This window comes from Xenia sp. Carnegie-2017, unplaced genomic scaffold, assembly GCF_021976095.1.
Source record: "Xenia sp. Carnegie-2017 unplaced genomic scaffold, XeniaSp_v1 HiC_scaffold_13, whole genome shotgun sequence".
In the NCBI taxonomy this organism is placed as follows: Eukaryota; Metazoa; Cnidaria; class Anthozoa; order Malacalcyonacea; family Xeniidae; genus Xenia; species Xenia sp. Carnegie-2017.
Genome location: NW_025813436.1, coordinates 3,742,325 through 3,755,032, shown reverse-complemented (window position 1 = coordinate 3,755,032; position 12,708 = coordinate 3,742,325). Strand labels below are relative to the sequence as shown.

General features: G+C 35.6%; 2 protein-coding genes across 2 annotated transcripts; one reads left to right on the top strand and one right to left on the bottom strand.

Annotated features, from left to right (window-relative positions):
* The first annotated feature begins 2,818 nt into the window (after positions 1-2,818).
* Positions 2,819-7,043, top strand: LOC124459611 (glutaredoxin-like protein C5orf63 homolog). The gene is made up of 3 exons (XM_047009081.1): positions 2,819-3,112; positions 4,154-4,210; positions 6,448-7,043. Exons 1-3 carry the CDS (start codon positions 2,942-2,944, stop codon positions 6,622-6,624), a joined length of 405 nt encoding a protein of 134 aa, XP_046865037.1. The 5' UTR covers positions 2,819-2,941; the 3' UTR covers positions 6,625-7,043.
* A 1,042-nt stretch (positions 7,044-8,085) lies between these two features.
* LOC124459608 lies at positions 8,086-12,478 on the bottom strand. Its single transcript, XM_047009079.1, has 4 exons — positions 12,059-12,478; positions 11,343-11,657; positions 10,549-10,944; positions 8,086-9,410 (listed from the first exon to the last, which is right to left on the bottom strand). Exons 1-4 carry the CDS (start codon positions 12,300-12,302, stop codon positions 8,470-8,472), a joined length of 1,896 nt encoding a protein of 631 aa, XP_046865035.1. The 5' UTR covers positions 12,303-12,478; the 3' UTR covers positions 8,086-8,469.
* Positions 12,479-12,708: the final 230 nt, after the last annotated feature.

Sequence of the window (12,708 nt, the reverse complement as noted above, 5' to 3'; positions counted from 1 at the left end):
ACGTTATTTCCGAGTGGAAGGTTCGGAAAAAAATATTTCCCCGAGGTCTCAAAAATGCATTCAAGACAATGCAAATATCTCATCAAGTTATTATTCATTTATTTAGAAAATCAATTCCATTCATTGTTTTTCAGAAAATATGTACTATTATTATAACTATATCTATTACAGTCTCGCGTAGCGTGTAGTAACGCACGCGGAGCGCGTATAGGCTCTTTTCCACTCATCGCAAAATGCTCTCGCTGCGAGCTTGCGAGTACGTTTTGCGATGAATGGAAAACAGCCTTAACAGCTATTGGTAAGAGCCCTATATCTATGGTAAGAGCGCGTAACAGCCATTGAGTTCTATAATAACTGGAGCGGCTATCTCAAGCGCGGCCTTAGATATCTGATGACGCCAAAAAAATGGCGGATTTCGTCCGTTGCCGCTGAGATTTACCGAAATTGATCGCTTTTCCGAAAATTTTACAATTTCCCACTCCCTCCTGAGGAAAGAGTGAGGAAAATGTATGTGTGTATTTGGGATTCGGCAAGCAATTTTTTGATGAAAATCAAGGTAAAAACCTTAAATTCATAACAGCGAGTCAACTGTGGTTGCCAGTTATGTGCTCCTACGAGGATGCATTTATAACTATCGACGAAAGAGCTATATGTCGGCTACACATGTATGAATGCAGATGTGCGTCGTTTTTTTACCAGCGTCAAACTTGTTTGATCGATTAAACTCTTTAGTCTATACAAAAAAGTATATCACAGTTCATCTCCACGGTTCACGAGAGAGAAGTTAGCTTATTTGTTATCATTGCTATTTTGCTTCTTTTCATGATGCAATGGGCAATGGCTTTTTTCGCCACAATTGTTGGATTTTTACTTGTTTCTTTAAAAAAGTAAATATTAAATCTCTGGATATTTACGGATTTTCTGTAATTGAGTTTCATATTAAATTTCAAAAAGACTCAAGTCTGCATAGGTTTGGTAAATGAAAACAAACAATATTGTATAGAAATTACTTTAAGTAACCTTTTTGTGATGTTCTGAAGTGCAAGTGCATCAAATACTTGTAAAGTTGTAGCACATTTTGATTTTGTTGTATTGATATATGAATTGGGCAAAATGCAAATAATCATCAAAACACTTATGCTTCCCTTCCAATGGTGTTTATAATTCATTTGTAGTTTTAATACTTCTACCCTTCTTTTTCACTTTGTTTTGTTTTTCCTATATTTGCAAATAAGTACACAATTTGAATGATTAACACAGTTTTCACCTCAATAATAAATTTCATAAGCAGTTGGTAGTGCATTTTGTTCTCTGAGTATCCACATCTGGTGTTTTGTTCATACAAGAATGATGAAGTGCAAGTAGATATGTCATAGCAAGGCAATATAACCAAATCAATCAAATACCTATAGTGTATTTTTATGCTAGAAGCTTAAAAGCTTTTTAGAAATTATAAAGTTATTGGATTATATTAACCATATATCATCAATCTCATGAAAGAAATAAGAAGCAAAAATTTGTAGGAAAGCTTTGAAAAGTGAAAACTTTTCTTTAAAAAGTAGCAATAATGCATATGATAAATCTCCATTCTGTACTTTACTAGGTAAATAAGCTCAAACTGTTTCTTAAAGCAAAACTGTTATAATGAAGAAATATACAGTACAGTAACTTTAAAGTTTCATCACTGAATCTTTAATGCTTCAGTGTAGTGCATTAGATATTAGTAACATTTATACAACACTCAACTAAAATATTTTGATAAAGATATGACATGATTTAAACATTAAGTTATATAAAACCCAATGGCTTATACAGTTTGATGCTTCACATCTGCATCAAGTCATCAATCTCAGTACAAATGTTTACATAGACACAAACTTTATGGCTTTCCATTTTATATCTTTGTGAATTGACAATTCATTAAGCATCAAAACACACACAACCTTGCCATCTTTCTTTGGTTCATGAACTTTAACTTCAAAGCATTCAAGGCATCCTTAGTGAATCCATTGTCTCCATCCATAGAATTTGACCATGATCAAATTAAATAACTCTGGATAGGGCAGACAATAAATCAATTATCTTTACAGCATTATCATTTTTTTAAGACTCTGCCTGGTCAATAACATCTTCCAGTCATCTTTACTCCTTGGTCTTCCCTGCATGTTGTCAGCAAATAGAACATAACAAGCTCTGCTCCAAATCATGGGTACTCTTGAGGCTGATCATTTCGTTTTGATACTTACTCACAGAGCAAAATGTGTGCAGGGTCTTTTTTGCTTTAGGGAAACTATTTTGCAAATAGATGGGTAAATTTACGATTTTATGTATTAACAAATGACAGAAAAGTATGCTGAGTTTTATAAACAAAAACAGGAAAACATCAGTATATTTGGCGTTCAAGTCAGTCTTAAAAAATACGATCTTTAATATGTATGTTATGGCTCTTCAAGTGCATGTATAATTGCTTTTCAATCTTTGACGGACTAACAAAACAAACAACTACCTCACCTGTGAGAAGCGATATGTTCCTTTTTGTGGAAACTACGACATCCAACAATTGAACGATTGAAGTGTTGGCATTATAAAAGAAATGCCAAAAAAGAATCGTCACAGAATATGGAACTAACGATATCCATATTCTGTGATATTCTGTGATATTCTGTGATATCGTGTTGGTTTTTGAAAAATTCTTTATAATTTACTATAGACACCAGGGGGAGGTCGAGAATATTATTTTTCTGCAAAGCGATCATTTCAGCGGAAATACGTCCGTTGGCCGCCATTTTTTTGGCGACCTCGCCCCAGTAAAGTTAGCTGCTCCAGTTATTATAGAACTCAATGGTAACAGCCATTGGCAAAAATTTCAGATTCTTTGCAAAGAAAATTTTCTAATCTTACGTTCAATACGTTGTACTATACCAAATTTCTCAATCTTACCATGTTTACATCGACATGCTCCAATATTCTCCACGAATGTGCATTCTTCAGAGCTGTTCGTTTGAAGACATCCAAATCAACGAAGCCAAACAATACGTGTTTAAATTACTACAAATTTTTTAATGATTACACTGATGAGTGCAAATTACCACTGCTTGAAATGTTCACAAAGGTTAGTTGACAAGAGATTATAAATCAACAAAAAGACAGAAGATGGGTTGAGATGAAGTCAGGTAGACTCTCCCTCTCCCCCAAAAATTGCCTGCAGTGTGACCATTTATGCGTGATTTAATCAGAGCCCTTACCCCTACCCTATGTTGCAAATGTTGTAGTCATATGAAGCGAGAAGGGTTGTGAAAATGCATCAGATCAAATCTTGTGACTAAATTTTCAAACTGGCACTGGCTGGCTAAGCAAATAAAATTAGTATAAGAAAGAAATCTTGGCAATTAGTTAATATGTTATATCCTATTCAATCTGTACAGTTTTGCAGTTTTACTCTTGTACACTTTAATTTCCCGACTTTCTAATTTCTGCCATGGACTACCCTAGACTGTTTGGAGAGCTCTGCCATGCATAGCTCAAGAACAATAATTGAGTTTGATCGCATGAAACTACGTTAATAAATGGACTAGTGATCAAGGTTTCTTGGTACAAGTTATTGAATTGTTTTGCTAGATAAAGGGATTGTGCTGCACAGTTATAATCAACTACTTATGAATGGAAATTCAGGGATAATAATATTCAAAGAGATTTATTTATACATAAATCAGATATACTGGTCTTAGATACCTTTTAATTCTCATACAACTTAAATGATCATTCTGTGCAGTGGTCTGATATATACAATTGAATAGCATATTGCATAGCGTATTTCATTAACAATTGACCTTTTGTAGTAATGATCAGTCTGTTAACTTTGAATAGCTATATTGAACTTGTAAAACTTAAAATGGCAGTTAACTGTAGCAAATCAAAAAAGGTGGATTAAAATATTTGAGAAAACTTAAATTGGGTATCTACAGGTCATATTCTTATGATTAGATGAAATTTGCTCTATTTCTCAGAGAACATTTCTGGAATATTAGTGCTTAGTCATAAAATATGTTTGGTTATTATCTTTATGTGCATTGCTCTGGGAAAAAAACTGTTCAACTATCAAACATACAATGTTCACAACAGATGACTAATTCCATATTTACTGACTTTTTAGGAGGAGTGTTCTCTGTGTGATGAAGCAAAGGAAATCCTGATACCATACTCTCACTTGGTAAGTACTCCTTTAATCTTTCCAGCTAAAGTGCAAAACTCCTTTAACTGGATTTGTTAAGAAGTGGGCACAAATATTACAAATAATACCTTAGCTGTAACTACTTGCAGTGTACAACCTGGCAGATGTTTGCTTGGTTAGGTTTAAATTCATTTCTGGTTTGATTATTACTAACATATTAGTAGTAATACCAAGCCACCTGCAACATCATGCATGAATTGATCTCTTCTCTTCCAACCATCGACCAAATATCTGAGAGTGCACTGTACAAAATATTGCCTACAAATTCATTTAGCATATCTTTATTGCCACTTGTAAAATAGTCTTTTAAAAACACGGGTGCTTTTTTGAATGCTCAAAAATCCAGGAATTCCAGTCTCGCAAAAATCTCGCAGGTTGCAAGATAATGTAATTAGCATTCACAACAGTTTAATGGATTTGATAGTCCAGGGCATGGTGGAAAATGCGGAGTGTGTCTAGTCCTAATCCAAAGATAGATACATGATACATCTAACACAGACTCTGCATTTTCCACTTTATGCCTCCATTAAGAGGAAAATGCGGAGTCCATGTTGTAAGCATGTGATTCGAGGAGACTTCGCACTCCGACTCCACACTCCGCATTTTCCACCATGCCGATAGTTCTGCCCTCTGGGATTTCACAGGTTTTGTACGGTATTAAAGCAAAACAAGTTAAAAATATTGTCAAACACTGATTCTCATCTCAATTTTATTACCAAGGGTCTTGTAAAATGAAAACGACATAAGTTATAACAGCCTTACAGCGTTTGATATTTCCATACGTTGCCAACGAACGTGGACAAACTAGCTTGAATTAACCAAGCAGAACAAATGCTATTGCAGACTAAATTATCTTATGCAGTTTTCATTTGAATACACACACAATCATTTTTGCGGGTTCCGTTTTGGGATCCTGTCTCATTTCTTCCATTTTTTTCCTGCGTATACAACTATATATAGAAACACAGATAATGCTTTATAAAATTGAAAATTTCGACATGCATCTGTTTCCAGTATCCTGACTTATTTTGCTCTTTTTACGCTGAAACAACAAAGTTTGGCTCAGACACTATAGTCAAGCGCACAATTTCATTTTCATCACCAAGACACGTGTAGAGTTTTCTTCCAGGAAATAATTACATTTTCTGTGATGGTTGGTTACACACTTCAAATTATCTCTGCATGGTGTTTGTGTTTAAAAGGTTCTAGTGAAGTTCCAACGAACGTAATAGAAAGCGTTACGTTTAAAAACGTGTAGCGTCAAAGGTGATTTAAATTTGAATAATAAAACCTTCCTCATTTTGCGCCTATGGTCAAGAACTATTGCAAAACCTCACCATAGTTAATAGCCGTACGGCGTTACAGTAAGCATAGCTGCTGGACTATTTGTTGGAAAAGGAAAATAAAAATTTTGAGCATAATGGATGAGGAATTCTTCCTTAAGAAATGAAAGAATTCATCAAGAAATGGAATAGAATTCTTCGTTACGAACTTTTCCCCAGCGGTGTTTCTACATTTAGTCACAGAATAATGATTATACAGAACGGTCACTCAGGTGTACAAAGCGTCCTCACGTCGGCCATTATTCTAGCCAGATGATTAGGATTTCTCACTTGTTTCCAACCATTAAAATTCCATGACGTCAACTTAATAATGAATTCAGGATTATTTTGAATTAAGAAATGACTTTGGATCATTTTAAAGGTTTGGAAAAAGTCAAAAACCCTAATCATCTGGCTGTAATAATGGCGGCCACCATGCGCGGCACGACATACGCGAGGACGAAAACATCAAAGGTTCCGACACGAGTGACCAGTGCTCTCACTTTTAAGGAATTATCCTTAAAAATAGGATTTTCTAAAGTTGAGGATATTTTCAAGGATGTTTTTATACTTTAAATCAATATACACTTGATAATATTTGATATTTTATTACAAATACAACGTTGAGAAACTTGAAAACAGCAAAAAACGAGGAAGAACCATGAAAAAACACTTTTGAGCCAATGTAATTTTTACAAATTTAAGGAATTTAATGGAAATTTGAGGAATTTTTGAGCATTTTCTAAAGAACTAGGAAATTTGATTGTGAGAGCACTGCGAGTGACTCTTCTGTACATTCTTATTCTGTGATTTAGTTTAGTTAAAGTTTTTAATAACGTTTGTGTATTAACCACTTACCGAGTCAGTAATTTTATTCGCAATATATTTATTTAGTTTGCGTTCAAGGAGATCGATATAACTTTAACAGAGAACAAAAAATGGTTTGAGAAGTATAGATACGATATTCCTGTGTTTCATCTTAATGGGGAATATTTGATGCGGCACAGAGTACATCTTGGATTACTTCGACGAAAATTAAACGAAATTTATGGTCTTCCATCCAAACAATGAACTTTACGATATTTGCGGGTGAGTTTGAGAGGCTCATTTTCTTCGGACGAGTTTTATGCCAATCATCCATGAACCACTACCACTTTGCGTCACAAAATTAAGAATATAAAGAAAGCCCACTCCATTGAAAATTTTTGTGCTACGCATAAAAATTGTCATGCACAAAGCCCTATATAGAAAAAAGTTGGAGCACTGGAAGTAAAATTGCTTAGCGTTCGCTATTTTTGTTCCAAAAGCCAGCAAGTATAGAGCATTATGTTAAATAATCGTAAATAATCCTCCAAGAATGTTAATACTTTATTAGACAAAATATACCATGTGCTAACACAACCGAATAACAGTTACTGTCACGTGATTGAAGTAATTATCATAAATGAATAATTATTACTTCCTTACACATTAAATGGTGGAAAGACAAATCATCTGTTGTATTTTCTTATTCATGAATAGACAGCGATCTCACTACCTTAGGAATTCGGGTATCGGTTGCACGAAGCCTGGATAGCGTTATCCATTGGATAGCAAAATTTTCAATGAGGAATTTCATCTCATTATCTTTTATTTATAATGAATTCGGCACTTGTAAAGTTGGCGATTGAACTAGGCCTAAGAGATTATTTAAACGTTGAGAAAGTTGCTATCCAGTGAATAGCACTATTCGGCCTTCGTGCAACCGGCCCCAGTTTATAGACGTAATAATAATAGAAACGTAAATGGTTTGAACCCGGGAGTATCGTTACATGTTTGTAAATGTCGATCGTCCAGGTTGGTATAGTCCTTAGAAGGACTGTTTTTGTTGTTGTTGACTGACGTTCGACTCTGAAGATGACTACCGCTAAGGTTGTCGAAACGTCAGTCAACAACAACAAACGGAGTCTATCTCAGGACTATACCAACCTGGACGATCGACATTTACAAACATGTAATAATAGAAAAGCATTTATTCAATGCAGTGGATTAAATTTAGACGCCTTTCATACTGTTTTTGCCACAAGGGAGTACGTAGGCTTCCATTCTTCATCGCTTTCATTGGCATGATTGTAAAGCAAAATAAAACCATTGTAAACATTTTTTATTATTTCTCTTAAGTAAAAAATGGTAATATTAGCGCTTCTGGAAGGAAAATAGCTGGATAGATACCCATGTGCACTTTTTACCCAATACCTTGATCATAATGCAAAATGCAGAGAACAATACATTTCCCAACTCTTACTAACACCTGGCGCGGGTCATGCATGTGATTACCATAATGGCAGCTAGTTTATTGCCTTTTTAGACAAATAGTAATAATGAAATGGCCAGCAACAGCTAATAAATGTAGCTAAACATACAGCATCGAGTTTCAAAGCGAAGTGGGCCTTCTGTATACCATTATTTTGCGCTTCTAGTCAAGCGCTTGAAGATATTTGAAGGTGGACAAGTTAGTTCATCCTCCGCTGATTACGGGAAGTAAATAAAGAGTAATCTTCTGATAGGATTTTAATTATCTAGTTATCTATGCGTCCAATCATTGGGTTAGAGCAATGATGAAATTACTGTCAAACTTTTTTAAAGACAGTTATGAACGTTTGACAGTCTGCAAATTTGGAAACTTCTTTTACCTCATAAAAATTCTGCTTATATTCTTTTAAATTGTATATTAAATTGCATTTATTTTGTATGAACGTAACTAGTTGATCTGCTAAATTTATGTCAATGAATATTTGAAGAATAGAACGAAAGGAGTCGTGCATTTCCAGACACAATCTACCATACACTGATTGATTCGATGTAAAATAAATATTGCAAACGAGTAAAAGCGATGCGCTAGAAGCAAGTAAACAAGGAGAAGCCGGTCAAACTCACTCATTTCTGTGGGTTTTTGTCTTTAAAACACTTCGAGCAGAAGCCATTTGTGTTCGGGGAACCGAAGAATTCGCAACCAGGAGTTGGACATTGCGCAGAAATTTCCTTCAATGTTTTTGGAGTTTCGTTACCAGAACTGTTCGACGATTGGCCCATTATATTGGTCGATAATTCGCCTGTCGCTTCGGCATGGGAAGGCGGCGTGAGAGATGAATTTGAAGATTTTGTTAAATTCACAAGCGATTCGAACTGGTTTTTATAGCAATTAGAACACAGATAGCTATTTTCGACAGTGCCGTATAAATCGCAACCTTCACTCATACATTTTAAACGTTCTTGCTGTTGAGGCGTAATTACTCTTGTCTTTTCTTCAAAATCAAATCGTTCCTTCGCATTTTTTAAATACCTTGACATCACTTCGTCGTAAAAAGTCGGTTGGTTTTCGCAAGGGACTACAACGACCGGTATCTTTTGCGGTGTTTCGCCATTGTTAGGCGTAGAATCGCCATTTGCATTAGATTTAGTTTCGGTGGCGTTTGGGTGGGAAGAATCAGTTTCCCGTAATTTTGTTCTGTTTAGATCAATTTCAACTACGTCAAGATATTTTTTCACTAGAGCCAATCTTTCCTCCTCACTAAGGGATTTTTTACTAACAATGTTTTCGCTGCTTTCGGAATCAAGATAATTCCAGTTCATGTCTGGTTTGACGGCAAACGGCAATGATAAAATATCCAAGTCTTTGTTTACAATTGGTATGCCCGCATTTATATCTTTTATTGGAGGGGAAATAAACGATTTTGCCGCATGAAGGGTTGATTTAGTCATGTCGTACAACGAAAACATCGCATTTTGAATGACAGAGTTTGTAATTGATGCTGTTCGGGAATGTCCATTTCGAGATTTCTTTGTTTCGCTCTCCGATTTTGCGGAAGAATCACTTTCTAGAAAGCAAACAAACTAATATCAGAAGCCATAGGAACACAAGACACAAAACTCGACTTTGTATATAAATAATAAGGTTTTGACTTTTGTCACTGAAGTTTATTCAAAAAAATGGTGTAAACTTTTCCTTGACGAACAATAGGGAATAACATGTTTTCCCACCAATCAAAACATTTGCGAGCGTTTTTATTATGCGCCAATCAGCTCGCACCAAATTGCAATTATGCTGGGGAAAACTCAAGAATTTTGGCACAAATATAGATGGATTTCAGGACTGTACGTAAGGGAAGCGCGGAGAGAAAACTACATGAATCACAAAAAAGCTTCCATATTAAGAAAATGCCGCGGAAATTTTCAATGCCTAGTGTACGAATTGTTGCACACATTAGAGAATCCTTACTTATCTTCAGCAGTATTTTTCGATGAATTGCTAAACTATAATGTGTTTCGTATTTTTACCGGATTGTCATGGATCTTGTCACCCAGCAATTACACAATAGTTACATATTCGTTATGTAGATACCTATCATTGTCATGTTTTTCATTGACATTTTTTCATAATTATTATACTGTTCGGAAGCGTCGCTTCCAGAGAAAAAGCGCGCTTGATTGATTTACAAGCAATTTTGGCGGTGCATTAAAAAAGAAAATATTTTTTCTAAGTAATATTTTGTGCCAGTGTCATACATCGTAAAGAAAATTGCTGCAGCAGATAATTTAACTTAATATGGTTTGTTTTGTTGAAGATATGGTTTAAACTTGCGACTGAGATTGGTTTATACACTTCACAGGTGATGAATGTGTGCTCGTATGTGTTTCAAGTTTTGGATTAACGACTACAACTTTAAAGTAAATGTTTCGAACCTGGGAGTATCGTTACATGTTTGTAGGTGTAGATCGTCCACGTTAGTATAGTCCTGAAACTAGCTGCCATGTTTACTTATTTTGTTTTTTTCTCGACAAAAACTATGAAAAGCAGCCGCGTCTCTGAAATTAAAATAGAATGTGTAACAAATTTCCTAAGTGGTTGCAATTTTGACTTTTCTGATCAACGTCGAATGAAAAATTGCTGTGATTATTGAATGTAGAAATTCTCCAATGTAAAGCGACGAAAAACGAAATGCCAGTATTAATTACCTGAGCTGGTATCATTTGAACTAGTACATACACCGTTTCCATTGGCTCGCAGTTTGGATGGTACGGTAGCCACAATGGGCGAAAAGTGTGACGAGCAAAAAGCTAGCACTAACGGCGAACGGCAACATTCTGCGGGCTCATATTCAATGGGTAGGTAAATGCCCGCGAAAGGAATAGGAGCCAATGGACGGCCCTCAAAGTCGTATACCCAACTATCAGCGACAACTATGATTGGCCGACGTAGCACATGCGCAAGAGAAAAAATGTGCACCTCCTCAAGACTCTCGTAATGAGGCTGCCAACTGTTACTGACCCTCTTTGACAAACCAGAGTTTTCAAGATCATCACTTTCATTTACAGTTGCAGCAGCATCTCCCTCATTTACAGTTGCAAGACCTAAGGCAAATGATGCAAATGTTTGCAAAATAAAGAAAAAGCATTTTTTTCTCGTGCCATGTGGTGCAAGGTCAAATTAAGAGAACAAAGAACACAAGGTCGCACCTTTTCTAGGTATTTCATAGTTAATGGGGAAGAACTTGAGAAATCAAAAATAGCGCAAGTATTAAACTGCCTGTGTAGTGGCAGTTATGGATTTAGGGGAGTGGTGTATGGGAGCATGCATCTAGTCTTGGTTAATTATATGGTGTGCAAGAAGGATGGTAATCTCCCAACAAAATACTAATGTGCCAAACATTTAAGCAATAACAACAGCTTCTATGTTTCAAAATCATTGTTAAACCTTTTTATTCAAATTATATCCTATGTAAATATATAGCCAGACAAACTTTACATACGTTTGGTTGTCACAGGTTCAGAGTTAGCCCTGTCAAGCACAGCCTTCCATTCCGCTTGCCACTCTTCCTCATTAAAATTTAGTCCCTCTTGAAGATTCTTCACCCAAACATACCACAACCAGCGAAGTTTCAAAGTATCCTGAAAACAACTTGATAATAACATCTGATGAACATCTTGCCGTAGGTTCAACCATCGATCATGGACGCCCCATATTCCTAGAGAGGCAGCATGTAGTAGACAATTGCCATCACCACAGGTCAAAAGGGGATACAACCGTTGCAAGCACGACTCTTTTGTCCACCAGTTTAGATGACCTGTTCAGAGAAACAATTTTGTAAAATTGTCAACATGATTCAAGTCAAGTACTAACTTTGCTACAAATGTAGAGCTTACAACGATTTTGTTGGAACAAAGTAAGTTAGATTGCCATATGCTTTCAATATGAAATATGTTAAGCTTTCAACAAACAACATTTGAAAATTTTCAAACACAAGCAATTATTTGGTTTCGAATAAAACGTGTATTTGGTAGAGTACCTGATACTTCAAACATAAACTTTCTTATACCACTTGCAATTTCCTGTGTAATAAATACTAAAGGTCAACATCATTGACCTTATTTGTGATTTGTTTGAGAAGTAAAAGTTGACAAGCAACTATACGATTAGCTAGTAGTGTTAGCAAAAACCTCTTCTGCCTTTTACATTTTACCTTACCTGTTTCCTCAAGCGATTTTAAAGTTGCATTTTCCACAAGGTCCTTCATTAAGAATGCGGCAAAATCGTCCTCGAACTGAGACAAATCTGGCAATGTAAAATTATAACAAGCAATTTCATGCTTCTCCTGCCCTTTCGATTTAATATCTTCGTGAAGTTTTGACACTATTTCTTGATCAACCATGGAAAATCCACGTAGAATTTTGTTAGGCCGTCGAAATTCAGCATCCATATTATCGGCCATTATTTATACATCCCAAAAACTCTAAAACATTTGAGCGACCATTTTCATTGAAAAGCTCTGAATTTTTCCCATAGGAAACACGATTAGATTTGATAGTCCAGCTAATTTATAAAATAAGCCGAGAAAAACATTCAGCTTTAGTTCATTTCGTATTGAAAACAATTCCTTGCCTCACTTCCTTCTAAAAGTTTGCGCGAAGTACACGCGCGGCGAGGTAAACATACCGGAACGTTCCTTGCTTTCCCCAGCGGCAGTGTTGCCATATCGTGAACAAAGTTCATAAATAAGCCAAAAAGAAAACACATATTTTTCAAAAAACAAACGCAACGTTTAAACATCTCAAACAAATTTCATTTTATGAATTATATATATAATTTATCATTAGCCCGGGCCAAACGTTCTTGAA

Bases quoted from the DNA above. Each gene is read 5' to 3' on its own strand.
- LOC124459611 (XM_047009081.1), top strand. From the start codon at position 2,942: ATGTTTACATCGACATGCTCCAATATTCTCCACGAATGTGCATTCTTC. The intron at 3,113-4,153 runs GTTAGTTGACAA...CTGACTTTTTAG, and splicing joins TGCTTGAAATGTTCACAAAG to GAGGAGTGTTCTCTGTGTGA. The intron at 4,211-6,447 runs GTAAGTACTCCT...ATATTTATTTAG, and splicing joins TGATACCATACTCTCACTTG to TTTGCGTTCAAGGAGATCGA.
- LOC124459608 (XM_047009079.1), bottom strand. From the start codon at position 12,302: ATGGCCGATAATATGGATGCTGAATTTCGACGGCCTAACAAAATTCTA. The intron at 11,658-12,058 runs GTAAGGTAAAAT...TTCTCTGAACAG, and splicing joins AAAATCGCTTGAGGAAACAG to GTCATCTAAACTGGTGGACA. The intron at 9,411-10,548 runs GTAATTAATACT...TTTGCTTTCTAG, and splicing joins TTCAAATGATACCAGCTCAG to AAAGTGATTCTTCCGCAAAA.